The sequence below is a fragment of the Leptonychotes weddellii genome, chromosome 15 (assembly GCF_054177405.1).
Source record: "Leptonychotes weddellii isolate Sample4059 chromosome 15, ASM5417740v2, whole genome shotgun sequence".
NCBI classification, from domain to species: Eukaryota; Metazoa; Chordata; class Mammalia; order Carnivora; family Phocidae; genus Leptonychotes; species Leptonychotes weddellii.
Genome location: NC_138383.1, coordinates 34,827,257 through 34,852,039, shown reverse-complemented (window position 1 = coordinate 34,852,039; position 24,783 = coordinate 34,827,257). Strand labels below are relative to the sequence as shown.

General features: G+C 40.6%; 1 protein-coding gene across 1 annotated transcript in view; it reads right to left on the bottom strand.

The window, feature by feature from the left end:
* Positions 1–24,783, bottom strand: part of CRLF3 (cytokine receptor like factor 3) — a 36,149-nt gene that overhangs the window by 9,828 nt on the left and 1,538 nt on the right. The window contains exons 2-6 of the mRNA XM_006739028.3: positions 13,170–13,377; positions 9,937–10,024; positions 9,286–9,463; positions 5,855–6,077; positions 5,024–5,156 (exon numbers count right to left, since the gene is read on the bottom strand). Coding sequence (XP_006739091.1) covers positions 5,024–5,156; positions 5,855–6,077; positions 9,286–9,463; positions 9,937–10,024; positions 13,170–13,377 — 830 coding nt within the window. The remainder of the gene's footprint in view (positions 1–5,023; positions 5,157–5,854; positions 6,078–9,285; positions 9,464–9,936; positions 10,025–13,169; positions 13,378–24,783) is intronic.

The window sequence follows — 24,783 nt, the reverse complement described above, 5'->3', positions numbered from 1 at the left end:
GCTCCCTGCTCAGCAGAGAGTCTACTTCTCCCTCTACCCCCCTCTCTCATGCTCTCTCTCTCTCAAATAAAATCTTAAAAAAAAAATAAAATAGAAGTAACTTTTCCTTCCTCCGTATTGCACAGCATCTGGATGTTTCTTTTTTTTTTAAGATTTTATTTATTCACTTATTTGTGAGAGAGAGAGAGAGAACATGCGAGTAGGGGAAGGAACAGAGGGAGAGGGATAAGCAGATTCCACGCTGAGCTCCGAGCCTGACTCGGGGCTCAATCTCATGACCCTGAGATCATGACCTGAGCTGAAATCAGCAGTTAATCCACTGAGCCACCCAGGCACTGCCCCTGGATCTTTCTTATACTAATTTATAAATGTCCTACTCTATATTGAGTCAAAGATTCTGTTTTTGTTTTTGTTTTTTTTTCTTTTTCTTAAACTTCACATTCCTGGCAATATCAAATACTATAGATACCATCTGAACGGAGTAAAGGTTGAATGAAATGATTAGCGTAATGAGACTGGAGTTGATCAGATCTGTCCTTACATTTAAAAATAAGTAGTTTAAGACAGATAAAGTATGGATGGGAAAAAGGCCTAAGAAACATTCCTTAGATTATTTGGAAGAACTGTTATATGTGACCACTTTAAAGCAGATACACCTTCATGATACCATGGAACCCCCCATCCACAGACAAACTAAAAGCTAGGGTATAGAATCTGAAAGGAGATCTACTTAGGAAACCAGCTGTCTTACCTCACCCAAGTCTATATAATCAAGAGTCTGTGGGGAAAATTCTGCTGTCTGGCATTCCCATGTCTGTCATAAGAGCCAAACTCTAACCTAAAGGACTAATACCCTATTTCTAGAGGGGACCACTTTGGCAAAAAGTAAAACCCAGCAAAGCTGGATTCTCCCCAGGACAATGCATTCTGTCTTAATATAAGGAGAAACCAACAAAATTTCAAAGACCCTAAGTTAACTTTTTTTTTTTAAGTTTATTTATTGATGTAATCTCTATACCCAATGTGGGGCTCGAACTCATGATCCTGGGTCAAGAGTTGCATGCTCCTTTGAATGAGCCAGACAGGTACCCCAAAACAAATTAACTTCTTAATCCTAGTAGGGACTATGCCCTATTCCTAATCTTCCCAGGAATGATTAATTAGTAAGATTTTTTTTTTTTAATATAAGGAGCTAACAGAATTGAAGATATACCTGGTGATGACAGAGACCAGTCTTATACAGAAAAAGAAAGATCTCCTCAAGCTTAAACGTATTCAGAAAAGGTCATGCTAACACTTAACCAAACAAAGGTGAGCATTAAACCAAGTGACCCCTTTCTAACAGCTATCAATCATAGCATTTCTAAAATAAAGCCCCCCATTTCTTTGACACTTCTGCCATCAAAAAGTGGGGTCTATGTCCCTTCTCTGGGATCTAGGCTCTGAATGAAGGGTAAAATGTGGTAGAAGTGATATTATGTCATTTTCTAGGCCCAGGCCTTAAAAAACTGGCGGCTTCTGCAGCTTCCACTTCCTATCTCTTCGGATGCTCAATCTTGGCACCCAGCCACCATGCTGTGAGGAAGCCCAAGCAGCCCACAGAGATGCCTACACCGAGAGACACCCAGAACCAGAATCCATTTGCCAGCCATGTGAGTGGGCCATTTTGAAAGTAGATCCACTCCAGCTACTGACACAGAAGAAGAGATGAGCTGTCCTTGCCAAGCTCTGCAAACTACAGTTTCCTTTTTTTTTTTCTTAAAGATTTTATTTATTTATTTGACAGAGAGAGACAGGGAGAGTGGGAACACAAGCAGGGGGAGTGGGAGAGGGAGAAGCAGGCTTCCCGCAGAGCAGGGAGCCTGATGCAGGGCTTGATCCCAGGACCCTGGGGTCATGACCCGAGCCGAAGGCAGACGCTTAACTACTGAGCCACCCAGGCGCCCCAAACTGCAGTTTCTTGAGCAAAATAAATGACTATTGTTTTAAGCATCTAAGTTTTGGGGTGGTTTGTTACACAGCAATCAATAACGGTTTAACTGTGTGGCGCCTGGGTGGCTCAGTCGTTAAGCATCTGCCTTCAGCTCAGGTCATGATCCCAGGGCCCTGGGATCGAGCCCCGCATCGGGCGCCCTGCTTGGCAGGGAGCCCGCTTCTCCCTCTCCCACTCCCCGCTCCTTGTGTTCCCTCTCTCGCTGTGTCTCTGTCAAATAAATAAATAAAATCTTAAAAAAAAAAAATGTTTAACTGTAACATTAATTTTTTATGTTCTTTTAAAGAAAAAGTTTATTAATAAAAAATAGCCTATTGGCCTTTGATTTACCACCTCAGGTGACCTGTGGGAGGCAGGCAGCACAAGGTTAAGAGCACAGACTTTCAGGGCTAGACTGGCAGGATTCAAATACTGGCAAGTCCCATGGTCCCTGTGCTTCTTTTTCTTCCTATGTAAAAGGAAGACAATAACCTCCTAGGCTATGAGGATTAAAGCAGGCTGTTTGAAAGGATGCTGTTTTAAAGAAAGGAGGTGGTAGAGAAGAGAAAGTAAAAGTTTGGTTTAAAAAAAAATGGTAAGATCAGCAAATCTTGGAAGCAAGGAAAGGGAAAGTAGGAATGTTCAGACAGAAAATCAAGGAGAGGCCTAGCAGGAGGGGGTTGCTTAGCAGACCTGGCTACCAAATGAGAGTGGGCTCTAGAGACTGATAGAGCCTGCCAGTAACAGGTTACTTGGTTTCCACAGCTCTACCCATTCCAGCAACTTCAGCATTCCAGCAACTTCAGCAGGAAGAGACTGGGCTGAGCAACAGGGCACTGCCTTCAGAAGCATAATCTTCTTTCTAACTGTGAGGCCTTCAGACACCCCAAAAAACTGAATAAAGTTTACATTTACTCAAGTAGACCCATCTGCCCCCTCCCCCATACAGGCCGCCCCCCACCCCCCAATCTTCTGAATTCATTGCTGATGCCTGCAATTCCTTCCAACAGGGACAGAAGACGTTTTCATTCCACGTTCAAAAGAAAAATGACAAAAATGCAAAGGTCTGGCTACAATAATAGTGAGTCGAACGAAGTTTCTGTTAATCACCCCAAGTGGGGCCCGGCCAGACATCTCTGGGAGAAGAGGAAGAACTAAAGGTTTATTGAGGCCTACTAAATGTCACACTACGGTCCACGGATAGGAAGTGGATTTACATCAATTTGGGTAATTTCCAATGTCTTAAATATTTATTGAATAACAGGAAAAAACAAACCTAAGTATGCCATCCATCAGACCTTCCCATGTTCACAGAGGAAGGATTTAAAAGCAGGAGAGCATCAGGCCATCACCAGCGGGGGGGAAGGTCATAGAGGAGGGAAAAGGAAAAGAGCTAAAGGATACTGACGTAGAGAAACTGTAGATTCCAACACCAACCAGAATCACATTTACTCTCCCATGAAGAAGACAAAATGAAAAGATATAGAGTAGCTTTGCCATTTACCAGTTATGTGACTTTGGGTAAGTGACTTAACTTCTGTGCGCCTCAGTATCCTCATCCCTAAAATGGGTTATTTCATTGGGCTACTGTAAGAATCAAATGAGTTGATATAAGTAAAGTGCTTAAAACAGCACCTCATGTGTAGTAAATGCTATTTAATTATTAACTGCAATTATTATTACTATGACTGCTATTCTTATTGTCTGAGATATCTGACCTGAATGTATCAACTCAGGAAGCCCTATCATCACATGGGAGCACACTGTTCTCAGGAGACTCACTAATGGCAGTATATAAACAAAGGACATAAGCAGAAAAAGCGTTTGTCAGCATACAAAACTCAAGAATTCCCCTTTGGGGAATAACTAAGTGGACTTCAGGTACTAGACTCTTTATTTCTCCCTCTCTTTCTTGGTATTTTTCTGGTCATTGAGTCATTCTTCATAACATAAGGGGTGAGAGGAGATGTCAAAAATGAGACAGTGTAAACTAGTGCATTCTGAGAACTGTTGACAGTTCAAATGACTTGGCTGGTGGAGAACACGGCCACATTAGCTTACATAAAGCTTTCAGTTACTCTCCATGCTTCATATGACAAGGGACTGAGATGAGAACAAAAAGAGGAACTTGGAGCAAGCGTTCACCATAAAACCTCATGATCTCAAGACCTAAAAATTAGAGGACAGTTTACTTCCCTGATTTTCCACATAAAAACTGGGCTTTGTGGGTGCCTGAGTACTCAGTAGGGTAAGCATCTGCCTTCAGCTCAGGTCATGATCTCAGGGTCCTGGGATCGAGTCCCACATCAGGCTCCCTGCTCAGTGGGGAGTCTGTTTCTCCCTCTCATTCTCCTTCTGTGCTCTTCCTCTCTCTCTCAAATAAATAAAATCTTTAAAACAACACAAAACAGAAAAAACAAAACTGGGCTTTGCTTTCTAGGAAGAGCTATTCAGAAATAGGACCATCTCAGAACATGAAAACAAGGAAATTATTCTAATACAAGAAGAAATGGATAAAGAAATAGAAAACTGATTGGTGGTAGGAGCGCTTGCTTTCAGTTTTATTTTACAGAGAATTACATACATATATATATGTATGTACACATATATTTTATAGAGAATTATATACATTATGTATGTAATTCTCAGTACGTTTACACTGACAGGTTGTCTCTCACAGACACCTGCTCATATTGATTCACAAAGGAAAAAAATTCTTGGTCTCTGATTTTTTATGACTGACTTCTGAGAGGTAGTCTACTTACCTCTATCTCCCAAGAAGAAAAGAGACACAAACATAATAAGTACGTGCTATGTATCAGGCATAAGCAAGACATCTTATATACTTTATCTCAGTTCATTTTCATAATAGCTCTATGAACACATCTGAGAAAACCAAAGCAAAGAGAAATGAGGAACTCTCCCCAAAGTAACACTGCCTATAAATGATGAAATAAACTCAAGTCTACTTTGAATCCAAAGCTCACATGTGTTCTATGCACGTCACTTTACTGCCTAAGCCATGACAAACATACTGTAAGATCTACTTGCCTGAATGTCAATGTCTGCCCACAGAAATAAGTTGGAGCGCTGGAGTAGAGCACACCCGAGGATTCAGAATCATTCCGGAGGGCTATATTTCTTCGACTACTCAGGCTGTACCCCTCAAAGCCAGCTGTCCACTCTTTTTAGGAAGCAAAGATATCGAAAATTATTAAAACCTTTTGAGGTATATCTTCAACACAGATACATTAAATAAAACTTGGAAGCAGAAGAGGCTACTCTTAGGGGTCACGGACAAGTCCCATAAAAGAAGAGATTCAGTGACAGGGTATCCTGGTTAATCCTAAAAATCACAAAAAATGTGTTAGTCTATTCCTGCATAATTCTGGCAGGAATAGATGGAAGATCAATGAGTATTATCTCCTGTCTAATGAAATCAGGGTAAAGCATAATTGTTTGAGCTTACTCCAACCTGATTAACAACTAATTAACAAATGAGTCTGAATATTTTAAAATAGTAATACAGGACAGACCAAATTCAAATCATAAGACCTCCATCCAGAAAGTAATCGAAGGTTTGGAAAAATCAGTACCCACTTTTTTTTTTTTTTTAAATCAGTATCCTGTCGCAACACTTAAAATCTTTGGATTTAGGGGATGCTAACAATCCTGCCTGGCACTATTTTTGGACTCGAGATAAGAACCGATGAAAATGTCTCAAGATTCACGTGAAGTAATTTGAACAGAAGATGTTTCATGTTGTTCTCACCGACGCAGGTTTTACCGAGAGAAAACCCGGCTGTCAGTGTGCGACCTTGAGCGCAGGCACCAGCGTCCCGAGACATCGTTAGGCTTCGGAGTGAGAAAGCAACAACATACCATGAGGCACCAACGTGGAGTGACCCATTTGGGGGACGCTCCAAGGACTCCACTCCTGTCGGCCATCTCCTCGGGCACACACTCTGAACTGATAATCAACGTTGGGGTCTATGTGCAACACTATGAACTCAGTTTCAGAGCCTACGTATACGTCCTCAAAATGATTTGAAGTGCATTTGCGGAACTGGAGCCTGTAATCCTGGGCTGTAAAGTCATCATCCACCTAAGGAGAAAGGCTTTGTGTTAGATAAAAATCAGGGAACAACTCCCCTGCTTGTGTTCCCTCTCTTGCTGTCTCTATCAAAAAATAAAATCTTTAAAAAAAAAAATCAGGGGCGCCTGGGTGGCTCAGTTGGTTAAGTGACTGCCTTCGGCTCAGGTCATGATCCTGGAGTCCCTGGATCGAGTCCCGCATCGGGCTCTCTGCTCGGCAGGGAGCCTGCTTCTCCCTCTGACCCTCCCCCCTCTCATGTGCTCTCTCTCTCTCTCTCATTCTCTCTGTCTCAAATAAATAAATAAAATCTTTAAAAAAAAAAAAATCAGGGAACAGTTTCTCTCAGCATCATGGTTTAAGAATTCTGGGGCCGAGCACAGAAGCCCACGTGCTGAATTTGGGCTACTCTCAGGAAGGTCATAGGAAATATGTCAACATTACTGCCCTTTTCTTTATTGAACCATGTGTTATATACCTCCCAGTCTGATTTGCAGAACTCGGCTTCCTTTGAAGAAATGGCATGTTCTCTTTTTCTTTCTTTTTAAAGATTTATTTATTCATTCTAAAAGAGAGGAGCGAGCACAAGCAGGGAGGGGCGGAGGGCGAGGGACAGAGAGAAAATCCCCAAAAAGAGTCCCCGCTGAGTGTGGAGCCTGTTGCAGGGCTCGATCCCAGGACCCTGAGATCACAACCTAAGCCAAAATCAAGAGCTGCCCACTTAACCGACTGAGCCACCCTAGCTAGCACTCCGAAATGGCATGTTTTCTATACCATAATGCCAAAGATAAAATATTGGAAACTCAAAGATAAGAATCCCACAACTGGGGTGCCTGGGTGGCTCAGTTGTTAAGCGTCTGCCTTCAGCTCAGGTCATGATCCCAGGGTCCTGGGATCGAGCCCCGCATCGGGCTCCCTGCTCAGCACTTCTCCCTCTCCCGCTCCCGTGCTTGTGTTCCCTCTCTCGCTGTCTCTCTGTCAAATAAATAAATAAAATCTTTAAAAAACAAAAAAAAGAATCCCACAACTACATCATTCACAAAACCAAGATAATTAATATCCAGAATATATATAGGACTCCTTTAAAACTTAATAGGGGAGAAACCACCCAATAAGAGAATGAACAAAAGGCACAAATAAGCATGGAATTAGAAATATACGTAACCAAAAATACATAAAAGTATTTAACCAAATTTGTGATATGGACAATGCAATCTGAAACCAGAATGAGATACCATACTGGCAAAAATGTAAAGTGTGACAATATCAAGTTTTGGTCAGGATGCAGAGTGCTGGGAACACTGCTGGTAGAAGGAAACACTGGTACAATCACATTGAAAATAATTTGGTATTTCTTTCCTTTTTTTTTTTAGAGTGGAGAATTTTTTTTTTTTTAAGATTTTATTTATTTATTTGACAGAGAGAAACACAGCAAGAGAGGGAACACAAGCAGGGAGAGTGGGAGAGGGAGAAGCAGGCTTTCCGCTGAGCAGGGAACCCGATGCGGGGCTCGATCCCAGGACTCTGGGATCATGACCTGAGCCAAAGGCAGATGCTTAATGACTGAGCCACCCAGGCGCCCCCGAAATTTGGTATTTCTAGTAGAGTATAGATCCAGTACTCTAGGACCTCATAATTTTACTGGATATATACTTGAGGAAAAATTCTTACACATGTACACAAGGGAACATGAATACTAATGTTTATAGCAAAAAAAAAATGGAAACTCTAGATCCATTGACAGGGAAAAGAATAAAAATGGAATAAGAGTCTTTGTTTTAAACCAACAAAAAAATCTCTATTTTTTTCCTCTATAACAAGGCCTCAGCAAAAAAATCCATTTAAGGGGTGCCTGGGTGGCTAAGTTGGTTAAGCTTCCGACTCTCGGTTTCGGCTCAGGTCTGATCTCAAGGTGATGAGATCCAGCCCCATGTTGGGCTCCATGCTTGGCAGGGAGTCTGCTTGAGTTTCTCTCTCCCTCTCCTTCTGCCCCTCTCCCCTTTTCTCTCTCTCAAGGAAATAAATAAATCTTTAAAAAGAAATCCATTTAGGGGCACTTGGGTGGCTCAGTTGGTTAAATGTCCGCCTTAGGCTCAGGTCATGATCTCAGGGTCCTGGGATCGAGTTCTGTGTCGGGCTTGCTGCTCAGTGGGGAGTGCTTGTTCTTCTCCCTCTGCCCCTCCCCCTGCTCATGATCTCTCTCAAATAAATAAATACAATCTTTAAAAAAAAATCCATTTAAGAAAAATCAATCATTTCCAGAAGCTGAGCACCCATTCTGAATGATGTATTTGTCAACAGCCAAGACACTTATGATTCATTTGGACATGATTTCTATCTACAATATGGTAACTCATATACATAACATGATTTAATACAGAAAATTCCCAGCAATGCTGAGAATGTGACGAAACCACATTTTAGGATTTTTTTTTTAAAGATTTTATTTAGGGCGCCTGGGTGGCTCAGTTGGTTGAGTGACTGCCTTTGGCTCAGGATGATCCTGGAGTCCTGGGATCGAGTCCCATGTTGGGCTCCCTGCTCAGCGGGGGGTCTGCTTCTCCCTCTGACCCTCTTCCCTCTCTTGCTATCTGTCTCTCATTCTCTCTCTCAAATAAATAAATAAAACCTTAAAAAAAAATTTAAAGATTTTATTTATTTATTTGAGAGAGAAAGTGAGAAAGTGAGAGAGAGAGAGCACAAACAGGTGGCGGAGCAGAGGGAGAGGGAGAAGCAGGCTCCCCACTGAGCAGGGAGCCCCATGCAGGGCTCCATCCCAGGACTCTGGGATCATGATCTGAGCCGAAGACAGATGCTCAACTGACTGAGCCATCCAAGCGTCCCTAGGATTTTACTTCAGAAGCATTAGTTCAGTGTGGAACAGAAAATATCAGGGACCCAATATTCGCTATCATTTTTTGGCTTTTGTAATCAACGAAATGGGAGAGATCTTCAACTTACTAAGGGTTAAGTTTGGGAAATCTGTGATGGAAAACACTGCTGTGATACAGAGATTCTTAAAGGTACCTTCACAACTATTTACCTCAAACTGAAGAGCTACCTGCTTTCAAGTTCCCTGTGACTTTAATTGTAAAGCAAAAGGGACTTTTGTTTGTGAAGAGAAGAAAACGTTCAAAGGTAGTTAATAAAAAAACCTAAAAGACCCTCAGACCTCAAATCCATAACGTTGAAGCGACATCTACAAGTCTTAATTACACACCTTACACCATCGAACAATGATGCCTCCCGGTTTCTCTATTAGCTCTTCGATCTGTACTGGTGGGCGAGATGCTACTGTTCCATGCTTGAAAATGTGGTCTTTCACTATGTTCAGAACTGAATCATCCAACTGAGCAGACAAACAAGGCACATCAACCAGTAAAGGCACTTCTGGTAAGCTGAGGAAATAAAGCTTATGTGTTCATGAGGCTCTTAACTGAGGATTAAAAATATGAATCATAGTTTAGATCAGTCACATACGACATAAAGATGCTGAAGCCCTCAGGAAATAATGCTAATGGCAGTAGGGGCTTTGGAAGACAGATTCTCTTCCCAAATAAATATAAGCAAGAAAAGAGAAAATTGGTAGGATCACCACTGTCAAGTTTATACCAAAAAATCAGTTTCAGTATGCTCAGAATTTCTAAAATTTAGTAATTCTCTTACACACTAGAATTGAAGAAAATCTACAGTAATACTATGCCAAAAATTACAATCGCTACTGTTTCATACCACTAATACTGGTATTGGGCAGTCAACCTTGAAATATATATTCTCTATCTCATTTACTCAGAATCTTTAATAAGGGGGGGAAAAAAAGCAGGCAGTTTAAATGCATAAAACTAAGCCTGAACGGCACCAACTCCTTTACCTGTCCAACTGAATGTGTGAGGCCTTTTTGGTAAAGTTCCACAGTTTTTCATTCTGTTCTCCTATGCCACCAAGAATGGCAATCTCCCCTACAATCAAGAATGAGAGAATAAATACAGCAAAAAAACGGTCACATTATAAAGTAATCACTATAGCCCATGTCTAGGTGGGTCTCTGGTTTTCTCACAAATAATTCTTAAGTGATTCCACAGTCAAGTTCCCAAAAAGTAAAAGTAGAAACTATTTTAGAAGTGACTCTAAGGTGAAGCTCACAAAGAAAAGGGGTACATAATGGTAACATTTTACCAGAGATGGAAGATTCTGCTCTACACAAAGAAATCTGGTTTGTCGACCAATTTTATACAAAGAAGAAGGTCCAGGTCCTTTTTTCCATCGCTCCTACAGAATCTTCATTTACAGAACTCCAACAGGAGTTACCCTGATAGAAAAATAGGGCACGGGGTCTTTTTTTTTTTTTTAATTTCTTTGAGAGAGACAGAAAATAGGGGGGAGGGGGAGAGGGAGAGGCAGACTCCCCGCTGAGCAGGGAGCCTGATGGAGGGCTCGATCCCAGGACCCGGGGATCATGACCTGAGCCTAAGGTAGACACTTAACTGACTGAGCCATCCAGGCGCCCCATGGGCAAGGGGTCTTATAAAGTCAAATGATACAGCTGTTTTCCTAAAAGAATATCACATATTAGAAATTATTCCACAGAAAAATAAAAAGGAAAAGCTATCTAAAGACATTAAAAAAAATGACCAACTTCTATGTCCTTCCACAGCCCCAAAGAAATACTACCAGAACTCTTTTCCATCTGAATGTGCCCTGGAGTGACTTAAGTTTTTTGGGACCACATGACATGACATTCTCCATCACCAAAAGGAAAACAGGGTATATTGAACACTGCCTCAAAGTCCTCAAAATTCCATAAATAAGTTTTTATCCCTTGGGAGGGAGGAAAGAGACTGAAATTCAGAATATTTCTGAAGTATAAAAACATTTAAGCATCAGATGCTGTAACAAACAAGTTTGTGCCTCAAAGGATTTATTTTCTAAAATAAAAACATTTCTCAGTCCTCAGGGTGATGGGTGTACACTTCTGCCCTGTGAACTGCTTCTGGGTTTGTTTCCAAATGCAAAGTCTCCCGGGAAAGACACTCTGTGGCCCCACTAAAAAGAATTCTCTCGAAGGCACTGTTACGGTTAGTGGCAGATAAGCAGTTCTCACTGAAGATGAGACAAAATGTCATTAGCATGTAAAGATAACAGCAGTGCCACATTCTAAATGGGACTAAAAGGGATGAATTTCCAGTCAGAGTGACAGCCTTGTGAGCCATGCACCCTCTTCAACCCATGCCACCATCGGCACTCAGTGTGGGATGGGCGGTATTCAGTCTCTGGCTCCTTTTTCCTCAGTCGTCCTTTCAATGCTGGCAGCCTCTGCCACCCTCTCTTCTCATATTATACACCAGCTTTGGAAGATTTACTTACTCCCATGGATCCAGACTTGATGTACACACCATCAATTGCCATCTTGCCACACTGATCTCTCTCCTAAGCCACGTGCCACATGCCCAACTACCTTCTGGGCATCTGCAGCACCTCAAACTCAAAAGCCCCAAACTGAATGCCTTATTACCCACTGAAGCCCACCCTTCTCGTTTATTTCCTATGTCAGTAAACAGCACAATTCAAACTGGTCATCCAAAATCTGGCTGGTTTTGGTCATCCTAAATCCTTCCCTTTATTCTCCAACCTATCTCCAGGCAATCACCAATAATCAACACTCACTGATAGGTAAAATTGTCAATAATTTTCTCTCTGAAAAGTCTTTTTTTTTTTTAAAAGATTTATTTATTTATTTATTTGACAGAGAGAGACATAGCGAGAGAGGGAACACAAGCAAGTGGAGTGGGAGTGGGAGAAGCAGGCTTCCCGCAGAGCAGGGAGCCCAATGCGGGGCTCAATCCCAGGACCCTGAGATCATGACCTGAGCCAAAGGCAGACGCTTAACGACTGAGCCACCCAGGCGCCCCTCTCTGAAAAGTCTAAAAATCAGCTCCACTTCATCTCCACCACGATGAAGCTCACTGCCTTCATCATTTCCTGTCTGGATTAGTGCTATATCTTCCCAATTGGCCTCTCTGACCTCCAGTATTAGGACCTCTACTACAGTCTCCAAACTGTTGGCAGCATCATTTTTTTAATTTTTAATTTTTATTTTTTTAAAAGATTTTATTTATTTATTTGACAGAGACAGACACAGCGAGAGAAGGAACACAAGCAGGGGGAGTGGGAGAGGGAGAAGCAGGCTTCCCACTGAGCAGGGAGCCCGATATAGGGCTTGATCCCAGCATCCTGGGATCATGACCTGAGCCGAAGGCAGATGCTTAATGACTGAGCCACCCAGGCGCCCCAGCATCATTTTTTTTTAAATGCAAATCCGATTGTGTAACTCCACTGCCTAAAATACTTCAATAGAGCCCTGATATGCCATTCACTTCACTCATGATGTTACTTCTGCTTCCAATCGTGCTGTTACCTCTTTTCTTCCGTTGTCCGCTTAATGAATTCTTTCGAGCCTCTGTGGAACTCCTCCCACAGAAAGCTATCCTACACTCTCCTACAGCTAAGCGCTTTCCCTTCTTTGTAAGTCTTAGATCTCTCTCGGCACATACGCCTCTCTGCGCTGTGAACCCCAAAGGGCAGAACCGTTACCTTTTGATTTAATGTACTTGACAAAGATCTATGTGAAAGGAGGAAGGTGGATGTGAAGACAGGAAGATAGCAAGGCAAGATCTGGGCATGCTTTAAGCACAGTAACTGGCTGCACATAGGTATATAATCACTATGATTTCAGGAGTAAACACCAATCATAATTTTTAACCTTCTAAAACTAACAATGGAATTAAATTCTATGAACACTGAAAAATATCTGAACAGACTCAAAAGGACTTTAAAGTCACAGTGTTAACAGTAAATAAGATACTATCATAAAACCATTTGAGAAAAACCATTTACGCCTCGTTTTGTAAATGATTATAATTAACACTTCAACTGCACTCACCCTGGGATACCTCACTGTGTATCTGTCATCCTATATTACAAACTATCCTGAAGTAGGAACATTCTAAGCGCCCCACAGATGGCAAGAAGCCTGCTGGCACCCTGAGAAATCAGCAAAGGGCCAATCTGAATGTGCCCCACTTCACAGGCCCCCTGGACTCCCACCTTCTTGGACTAAGTCCTCTGCAGTATTAACTCCATGCTCTATGAGCTTCTGGCAGTCATCTAGAGGTTTAATAGTTTCCTGTTCAATCGTGTCCACCTCTTGCAAAAGGGTCACCAATCGCTCATCCAGGAGCTTCCCAAGGGTTCCCTTTAAATCATTAAAATGCTGTTTGAGGACATCTCTTGTCTGTGATGCACTCTCTTTGATCTGAAAAGGAAGAACATAAAAACACAGAATCAGAATCTCTAGAAAAGGCTAATCCACAGGCATGACCCCTAATCCCAAGGCACTACACAGTGGTCATCTTCCATTTGTTGACAAATTGAATGTGATTCATTTGCACAAACCAGCAGAAATGCATAGTACTGGCCTTCAGGGAAGACAGAATGGGCTCAAACCGTGGTTCCACCATTCACAAACTACGTCAATTTGGTCATGTTAATTAAGCACTCCACACCTCAATTTCCTTATTTGTCAAATGAATATAATGCTTACTTCATGGAATTGCTGTTAATAGGATTAAATAATCTGTATTATACTTGGTAAAATAACTGGCACATTGTAGTTCCCAATAAAAAAATATGAGAAAGTATCATTATCCGCACAAAGTTATTCTTGGCAACAGTATGTTTCAGTACAAAAAAATTTAAATTAGGAGGGGATTAAAATTCATTTTACTGAAAAGTAGTAAATAAATGGTAAATCAGAAAGCCATAGTATAGGGGCGCCTGGGAGGCTCAGTTGTTAAGCGTCTGCCTTCGGCTCAGGTCATGATCCCAGGGTCGTGGGATCGAGTCCCGCATCGGGCTCCCTGCTCAGCGGGGAGCCTGCTTCTCCCTCTCCCACTCCCCCTGCTTGTGTTCCCTCTCTCGCTGTGTGTCTCTCTGTCAAATAAATAAATAAAATCTTAAAAAAAAAAAAAGAAAGCCATAGTATAGGGGCACCTGGGTGGCTCAGTCAGTTGAGCGCCTGACTCTTGGTTTCAGATCGGGTCATGATCTCAGGGTTGTGAGATTGATCCCCATGTCATACTCACGCTAAGTGTGGAGTCTCTCCTTCTCCCTCTCCCCCTGCCCCTCCTCCCTCCACTCCTCCACGCTTCCCTCTAAAATAAATAAATAAATAAATAATAAATAAAAGAAAGCCATGATACTAAAAAAAAAAAAAAATCACCTAATGGATAAGATGCCCTCATTATACTAGGAGAAAGCTAAGAATTTATTTAAAATTCAAAGAGGCTCATAGAAGGCAGAGAAGTGTTCATGAAAACACATCTCTGGGACAATACTTTAATCTTTTTTGAGTCATGTTCCTCTTTGCAAATCTCAATGAAAGGTTTACAGACCCTCTCTTCCCAATAAAATGAATAATCCATACCCTAAAGAAATTCAATTTCAGAACTTACAAATTCCCTCAAATCTCAACCATGGCTTGCCTGCAGCAGTAATTCTGAAACTTGGTTTGCAGAAGAATCATGTAGACTGCCTGATATAATTTAGATTGCAGGGCTCCATCCTAGACATACTGATCCAGAACCTTCAAGGAGGGCTGGAGTGTATGGATGGAGTTCTCGAGTTTCACAAGCACACCTGTGATTCTGCAGTCCACACTTTGAGAAATGCTGCCGTCAGGTCCACAGAGCTCAGATTAAGAGCTGCTGTTCTGGGAGACAGGACAGGGAAATCTTTACAGCTCACACTTATTTTGGAAACAAACCAGCTGTCTACACAGATACAACACTTTTTTTTTTTTTTTAAAGATACAGACAACACAATTCACTCTCACTTAACAGGAAAATTCTAAAAGCCAAATAGCTGAATCAAAGCAAACACATACTTTACTTTGCAGATATTATCATATTAGTTTCATAATGACATTATTACATTTACTACTCTAACCCTTTTGCTAACTTTATCTTTCCAAGAGTGTTTGAAGTCCAAGAAAATCCACAAAGCACAGGATTTCCACAGTTAATAGAGAAATTTAGAAAGTTTTCCATCTATTCTCTAATACTAAATTTAAAAAGCAGAATCCAGAGATTGTGTCACAACCATGTAAAAACAAAAGATGTCAATGCTCAAGGAGTACAAAAAAATACAGGGGAAAAAAAAAAGGAACAGTTTGATTGGCTGAAATGGATCATGGAAATAATTTTTTCTCCTTTTGACAGTGATGTAACTTACAATAGTGTGTGTGCAGTAAATGGAGGAATTCCTTTTTTTTAAAGATTTTATTTATTTGACAGAGAGAGACACAGCGAGAGAGGGGAACACAAGCAGGGGGAGTGGGAGAGGGAGAAGCAGGCTCCCGGCCGAGCAGGGAGCCCGATGCGGGGCTCGATCTCAGGACCCTGGAATCATGACCTGAGCCGAAGGCAGACGCTTAACGACTGAGCCACCCAGGCGCCCCAAATGGAGGAATTCCTTAAATCATAAAGAAACAGAGAGACCCGGGGCGTCTGGGTGGCTCAGTCGTTGGGCATCTGCCTTTGGCTCAGGTCCTGATCCTGGGGTACTAGGATCGAGCCCCGCATTGGGCTCAGTGCTCCACGGGAAGCCTGCTTCTCCCTCTCCCACTCCCCCTGCTTGTGTTCCTTCTCTCACTGTGTCTCTCTCTGTCAAATAAATAAAATCTTTAAAAAAAAGAAAGAAAGAAACAGAGAGACCCTAATATAAGTTTAATTGTTAACTAGTCTCTGTACTATGGAGCTTCTATGAAATAAATCCAAACCAAAATTTAAAAAAGAAAAGGGAGGGGGCCATACTCAAAACTTTCAGGTTCATTACTTACCTGTGGGGTCCTTAAGACTCAGGCCCTAACATACATAGCACCTGGCAAATAAATGTTGAATAAAAATGAAGTTAACCATGTACATGTTTAAGACCTTTTTAAAGAACCAGGGAGAGCATGCCTTATGATTTTTTTTTAAAGATTTTATTTATTTATTTGACAGAGAGAGACACAGCGAGAGAGGGAACACAAGCAGAGGGAGTGGGAGAGGGAGAAGTAGGCTTCCCGCAGAGCAGGGAGCCTGATGCGGGGCTCCATCCCAGGACCCTGGGACCATCACCTGAGCTGAAGGCAGACACTTAACGACTGAGCCACCCAGGCGCCCCTACATGCTTTATGATTTTGATACATCACCTGGGATATTGTTAGAAATGCAGACTGTTAGGCCGCACCCAGAACTACTGAATCAGAATCTACATTTTAAACAAGATCCCCAGGTGAATCACGATAGACCTTACAGATAACAAAATAAATGAAGACATGTTGAAGCACCGTAATACAGTTCACACCCCCACCACCAAGAGGAAATTCTGCAGTTGAGAAGTATACCAATGAAGTCCCGTCTCACTCTTTAACGGATACGGCACACACAGGAAGCGCATTGGTTAGGTAAAGTCAATTTCCTCTTTAGAAAGAATTCAAAAGCTCCAACAGTTTCAGAGCTCAACTATGTTTTGTTTTTGTTTCAGAACCTCAGAGGAAAGAAAAAGAGGAAGTATGTGCACATAAAGCAGTGAGAGGACTGGGCAGGGGAGACTCCATTTCCAAATGCACCTCCTACACTTCCATTATAAACGTAGTCCCTTTCGTTCATAGAATACCAACCATTGCTGTTTCATTTGCTTTGCTTGATGAAACTAAACCTCGGACTTCACTGCTGAGTGGTTTCTTCTTATTTGATGTGGTACCACGGTCCATGTGTGCCCTGTCAGCTCATTAACTTCACAATGACTCTGAGAGGTGGTCTCTACTGTCTACATTGAAGAGGGTGAAGCTTGAAGAAGTCAAATAACTTTCCCAAGGCTTCACAGTGCCAGAAACAGTCTGACTCCAAGGACCATGGCCTTTCCACTTTTCCCATTTTCAGGAGTTCCCAGGAAAACCTAGAAATTATGTACTGACTGCAAACACTTCCTGCTGTAACTTGTATTTCTTATCCTTGCATCAAGAATCATGTGGTAGACAACCACACAGCCCCAAATGCTATCTAGCCATTCTAGGGCAAAACAACTGCTACAGATAGTAACAAAGCAGATTTAAGTAGAATACAAATGATACACAACTCAAGGTCTTAAAAAGGAAACTGTCATATACACTGTTCATGCTGATTAATAATATTCAAACCAATTTTCCACTAAAGCCTCTACTGTAATGGACCATTAAAACTTACTTACTGAGGGGCGCCTGGGTGGCTCAGTTGGTTAAGCAACTGCCTTCGGCTCAGGTCATGATCCTGGAGTCCCGGGATCAAGTCCCGCATCGGGCTCCCTGCTCGGCAGGGAGTCTGCTTCTCCCTCTGACCCTCCTCCCTCTCATGCTCTCTGTCTCTCATTCTCTCTCTCTAAATAAATAAATAAATAAAATCTTTAAAAAAAAAAAAACTTACTTACTGGGGCACCTAGGTGGCACAGTCGGTTGAGCGTCTGACTCTTATTTAGGCTCAGGTCATGATCTCAGGGTCATGGGATCGAGTCCTGCATCAGGCTCTGCACTTTGTGCAGTCTGTTTGGGACTCTCCCTCCCTCTCCCTTGGCCCCTCCCCCTGAGCGCATGCATGCACGCACACCCGCTCGCACGCACGCACACTCTCTCTAATAAATAAATCTTTTTAAAAAACAAGTTACCTTTACTGCAGTTTAATCTAATCCCTAAGCAACTGTATTTTGAAGTTTTAACATGAGGATGAGTTCACAAAATGCCAAAAAGTCATCAAGTTTACACATCAATACTAAGGCTTGCAAAAGTCTAGTAAATACATACTTCATAGCCCTCCAAGACAACAGTGACTGACATATTTTCCTCCAGAGTTTAGCTACTAACAAAGTTATAAAACCTATGTAGAATTTGACTTAAAACATCTGTGGTCTTCAGTGGCAATATACAGTTGCTATATCAATATAATACAATAAATATAACAGCGTATTTTAGAAAATTAAGTAACCAGAATCTCCTCTAAAACATGCATTTTTATGACTTTATAGAAGAAAATAATTTTTATCCTTCAAGTTTAAGAATTTATTTTCCCATTTGCTAATCGGAAACTAAAACGATTTCATTTTATTTTTACGATTTTATTTTTAAGTAATCTCTACATCCAACACCCAACATTTGGGGCTCAAACTCACAATCCTGAGATCAACAGTCATATGTTCCACCCACTGAGCCAGCCAGGCACCCCAAAACTATTTTAAAATTAGACACTGGCTTTAAACACTTAGCTAACAAGAATATAATAATCAAAAATAAAAGTCAAAGTAAACATATAAAATAGTCAACTGAAATTGAAAAAGCTAACCAAAATGTTTCTTCTCAGTTCATGTGACATATACTACATTAGCTACTTGTCTTCACACTGACACCAAGACATTAGTCACTAAAAATAATAGATAATGATGACGATGGCAATAATAATACAGCAACAGCTATCATCTACTGAACACCTACTGTGTGCCAGCTACTTACACCCATGGTCTCATTTAAATGCTACCACAACCCTATGAAGAAAGCATCTGTAGATGAGTAACATACTGGAGTCAGAGAGATAAACATGCCCACATCAGAAAGCTAGTAAAGTGACAGAGAATTTGAATTGTATGACACCCTTATGGACTCATAAGTGCTGCCACATTTCCATCTTGCCTTTTTTTTTTTAATGCCTATTTGAAAACATTCAGAAAGAAAATCCTTATTATATGATTTGGCAGTCTGTTACGTTAGTGGCCCCCAGTGAACCACGAAGCACACATCCTAATACTCTATCATTGTGCAGTCCTCTCCCCGAGAAAACAGCAGGGCTGTGATGAGTACTTGCAGGCCTAAGGGCATCGCTCAGAGTGGAATGGAGGCTGTGCCAGCTCCAGGTCTAGCAGCCTGGCAACCGCCGCTCTTGCACTTTTGAGGGTCCTGATCCACCATGTAAGACGTCTGGCTACCTTTCTGGAGAGTGGAAGGAGTAGACGAGTGGGAAGGGTGGGAGGAAGGGAAGAAGACTGGCATCCAGGTCCAGCCATGCCAGCATTCCAATGGAGTCCTGCAGCCACTAAGTCTCCAAACAGATAAGTGAATGTTCTTTCTTGAACATTCCAGCCTTGGCTGCCATCTGACTGCAATTACATGAGTGCTGCCAGCAAAATCAGAAGAACTGCCCAATCAAGCCCCAGTCGATCCCCAGCAAAGTAAGCAAATAAGATTGCTTTTTAAGCCATTACGCTTTGGTACAGTTTATTATGTAGCAGCAAATAACCAAACCATATGATAAAACAAAAGTTTAATTCTTGATTATCTGCATTAATGAATAGGGTACATATAATCAAGACCACGGACAATCTAAAAAGAATGTCTGCAAAATTACACCCACAACATTCATAACGGCACTCATTCAATATTTATTGAGATCTAGTATGTGCCAGGAGCTGGGGTTATAAAGATGAATAAAGCATGGGCCTGACCTCAAAAAAACTGTCGTTCTGGTAAAGGAGCTAGTTGCATGCACATGTAACTACAATAAAATGTATTAAGTTCTTACATTAAGTGGGAGAGCCACAAACTGCCATCTGAGCTCAAAAAGGGCATTCTGCTGGGAAAGACATTTAAAGAGTAAGTTACCATTTGGAGAAGTAGGGGAGGGGATGTCACCTTGAATAACAATATTTATTGGTATTATTATTATTGGTAATATTTATTCAGCACTTTGTATGTCCCAGGCATGGTGTTAAGCATTTTAAATATATTCCTCATCTTAATTCCCACATTGGCCAAGCAAAGCAGGTACTATCCTTATCCTCACTGTACAGATAAGGCAAGCTGAGGATCAAAAAAAGATAAGTTTCTCAAGATCTCATGGCTAATAGGAGCAAATGCTAACAAATTAAAATAACTGAAAACATAAGTGGTCCATTTGGCTTTTTAGATCATAAATTAGCCACATTATTTACCAGATGTATAGTGATAATAGTTTTTCTCCATCAAAATTTTTTTAAGATTTCATTTATTTTTATTAGAGAGAGCAAGAGAGAGAGAGAGGGAGAGAGAGAGGAGAGAGAGAGGAGGAGCAAGGGGGAAGGAGAGGGATAGAATCTCTATCAGACTCCGTGCTGAGCACAGAGCCCTACACGGGGCTGGATCTCACAGTCCTGAGATCATGACCTGAACCGAAATCAAGAGTTGGAGGCTTAACCAACTGAGCCACCCAGGCGCCCCTTTCTCTATCAAAATCATATCTATACTACAATTACATTGAAAAAAATATCTACACAAAGAAAACCTGGGCACCTCTGTGACATTCACACACTTTTTAACTAACATCACAGATTTTAACATTATTGATTCACAATACATGTTTTAATTCTCATCTATATCCTTCTCTATTTCAAGTGAGTGTTGGACTCAATAAGCAGCTTTCAGAGTGCCATGTTTAAAGATGTTTGTGAAAAGACTTATTTGAGAAAAGATGACTGAAAAGCCAATGTAAACATGTGGTCTTCTGCACACAAATATGTGTTCAGCTTTTTCTCCCCACCCGTGGCTGTTGATTATTTAGTTTTGCTTCTAGAGCGTTGCTTCTAGTATTTCAGCATACCTAAGTCAATACATCTCAGCCTACCACCAACAAATGCTCCATAAGTTACTAAATGCTCCATATAATACTAACCAAAAGAAAAAAAATGGATACAAAGTTGCATATATAGTAGTCCCTTAATTTTGCAAAATAATATGTCTAGAAGGACACACCAAAATGTTAACAGTGGTTGTCAGTAAGTAGTAGAATTATAGGTTATTTTAAAATTATTTCATCTGTTCTTGGTTTTTCCCAGCTCTAGATTTAACCTTTCCTTAGGACACTATGATAAGTACTATTACAGTAACATCATTTTCAGACAGATTTTTGGACTGTTTTGAAAATGGGTAGCAGAAGGGGAAGTGGGAGATAAAAGAAGCAATAATAGCGTTCTTTTCTTTGCTGAGCTACTAAGACTTCCTGCCTTGGTTTTCTGAAATAATTTTTTTTCCCCTGCTGACTTCTAGATCTGTCCCAGTCTTTAACTAGTACGCTATGTGTTTTCAAACCCCGTGGGAATAATGATCTATAGAAGACATGGTATTGTATATTAAGAATATCAAGACTGCTAGTTGAATCTTCAAAAAATTGTCTGAAATCAACTATTAAAAATTGAAAAAATACTATGAAGACAAAGGGTCATATTACAGATGTTAAGACATGCTAGAACAAGTGCTAGCTTATGTCAATTATTCACTTGTATATCACTGTATAATTATCTAACAAACCTATGATATTTCAAATGACATTTTGTTTTGTTTAAAGGAGGCTCTAAAAAAATAAATAAATAAAGGAGGCTCTATGCCCAATGCAGGGCTTAAACTCATGACCCCAACATTAAGATTGCAAGCCCTACCAACTGAACCAGCCAGGTTTTAATCTTGAGGATAAACAATGGCAATTTATAACAACACACTTATGGTTAGATTAAACTACAGAAATCAGTAGAGAACTGACAAATTGGTAACGGTATACTCTAAGACAGTGTGCCTCAATTTTTAATGTGCATACATATCACACCTGACAATTCTATTCAAGTGCAGATTATGATTTAGTAGGTCTGGCCTGATTCTTGCATTCTTCGCAAGCTCTCAGGTGATGGATCACATTTGTGGTAGCAAGGATCAAAGGGACACTACTGCCAGAGCTAGGCAGGCTCCTCACCAAATAGTATCTTAATTAGGTAACAGGATCTGGCCCTTTACTCTGAAAGAGCAGAGACTTGCTTGATCTCATCAATGCCCTGAGAGACACCGAATCACACTAAAAGGCATATGAAGGCCAACACGTTCATTTTCGAGCATGAATTATAACTGTATACAGACTAGAACATGGGTATTTCTCATTGTAGGCACCTCCAGTGCCTCAAACTAATCCCCCTTTGATAATGTACAAAGATGGGGTTTCTGGACCTGCAAAGCTTAAGGATTAGGCCCCAGACAATGGCAATATCATCCAGGCAGTATCACTCTGTGAGGCGCACCTGACTGGCCAGCTGACATCACCATGTGACATCTCGATCAGCTATCTCTACTTACAATGAGCAGGAAAGCCAACCCCGTACAAATAAACAAGTAATGAAAACACAATGGAAGTGAAATCTAAAAATGAGGACACAAGAATTTAGGTTTTTCCTATTTGTTTTGTTTTTAAGAGCAATACTCCAATGACCCACCAACAAGGGAAGAATAAATCCATGAGAGCACTAGTCTATTTCCCTCACCATGGTATTTCTAAGACCTAGAAGCATCTCTGACCCACCCAATAAATATTTACTGGGTGAATGAACAAATGAGTATTTAAGGAGAGTGGGTGTTAATTTCTTTGGTATTTACATCTTAGTACCAAGGATTCCAGGGAACTAGAGAGAGCTATTCTTAATTATTTCAACAACATTTAGGCCAGGCTGGCTGTAAACATGATCTGATTTCCTGAAGACAATGAACATATCTCTCTAGCCTTTAACTTATTTAAACAGTAAGAGTTAGAGACTACCCATGCATTCCTGCACAGCACTTCCTTTTCTGTAAAGACAGAGGGTAGGGCCTAAACTTAACCACAAGAAGAGAAACTGCCACATGATGGCAGTTGTTTTTGACAGAATAACAAAGTATTTTTACTCTTCTCCCTTCTAGATTTTCATAGGCATGGTTTCTTAACATGAGACAAATTTCGTGAGAGACTTTTAAAGTGTAAGAAACAAAAGCAAAGACTAAAAGGATGCCAAGTGCTTGAAAGAGTTAAACAGTTTCCATACAACCCAGCAATTCCTAAGTATATACTAAAAGAACTGACAACATATCCACATAAAAACTTGTAAATGAATGTTCACAGCAACATTATTTATAAGAGCCAAAAAATGAAAGTAATCCAAGTGTCTATCAATTGATGAATGTATAAATTAAATGTGGTATATCCATGCAACAAATATTACTCAGCCATAAAAAGAATTGAAGTACTGATACATGCTACCACATGGATGAATCTTGAAAACATGCTAAGTCGAAGAAGCCAGTCACAAGGGACCACATATTATATGATTCTATTTATACAAAATGTCCAGAATAGGCAAATCCAAATAGAGAAAGTAGTTTAGTGGTTGTCGGTATGGGATTTCTTTTTGGGGTGATGAAATGTTCTGGAATTAGGTAGTAGTGATGGTTGCACAACTTTGTGAATATACTGAAAAATGGGGCACCTGGGTGGCTCAGTCGTTAAGCGTCTGCCTTCGGCTCAGGTCATGATCCCAGGGTTCTGGGATCGAGCCCCGCATCGGGCTCCCTGCTCAGTGGGAAGCCTGCTTCTCCCTCTCCCACTCCCACTTCTGTGTCCCCTCTCTCACTGTGTCTCTCTCTGTCAAATAAATAAATAAAATCTTAAAAAAAAAAAAAGAATATACTAAAAAATGCTGAATTGCACATTTTAAGGCATGAATTTTATGGTATGTAAATTATATATCAATAAAAAAATCATATGCCAAAAGGAAATAAAATCAGCGAGTAAAAAATATACACAAAGGGGAGCATCTCTCCTCTCTGTTCATCCTTCCCCCATGCAAAATCTTTGACTAAAAAGCCAAATAGTAGTTATTCTGAAAATGACTGGAACCCTAAAAATATCCTAACCACCAAACAAAAGCAGCTGCTTATTTTGATAACATTCTTGTAACATGGACCTTCCTTAGAATCCAAGCTGACAGAGGACTTATTCTACAAACCCAAATGTATAAAATCCACTAGAATTAGCTTTGAGGAGAGACGCCTTGTAACTGGCACAAAACACAATCCAGTTCACAAAAGAGAACTACGCTATTAGTCTAATCAGAAGGCAATGTCATCAGGGACCTAACTGTGATGGATGTTCTCTTGGTGTTTTCTGTCTCAAGCCTGAGACAATGGGCCTCAAAAGCAAAACAAAAACCCATACTGAATTACACTAACTTATAGGAAAGTATGCCCTGTATTTACATTATTGGATATAAAATTTAAAATACAGGTCTAGAAACTGAATTCTAAGCCATTCAGAATGCAATCATACTAAATTTGTTAAGTGAATTCAAAATTAACACAAGAAATTAGTAAGTACTACTCTCAGGTGCTAAACTCATTCATTTAGTGTCAACTTTATTGTTTCTTAGTTGCAGATGCAGTTAAATAAACCTGCTCATATGGAAGATATCTTAACTGGCTGAAACATTAATCATATAATAAGAGATAGTTTAATCTCTTTCAAAACAATGTCCTAGATTTAGAACCTCTATTTCAAAACAGCAGAAGGAATAATGCAGAGGTTTTCAAATGGAAATCAAGATGAATGCACTGGAAGGCCATGAAAAGCATTCATCAAACTGGATAACCATATCTAGATTTTGCTCCCAGTTTTGCTACTAGACTACAGAATAATGCCTGGCCTACAGGAGCTCTACAAGGTTTTCAAAATATAGAAAACTCAGAGCATGCCAAGTATTCTTTTTTTTTTTAAGATGTTATTTATTTATTTATTAAAGAGCGAGAGAGAGAGAGAGAGAGAGAAACAGCATGAGAGGG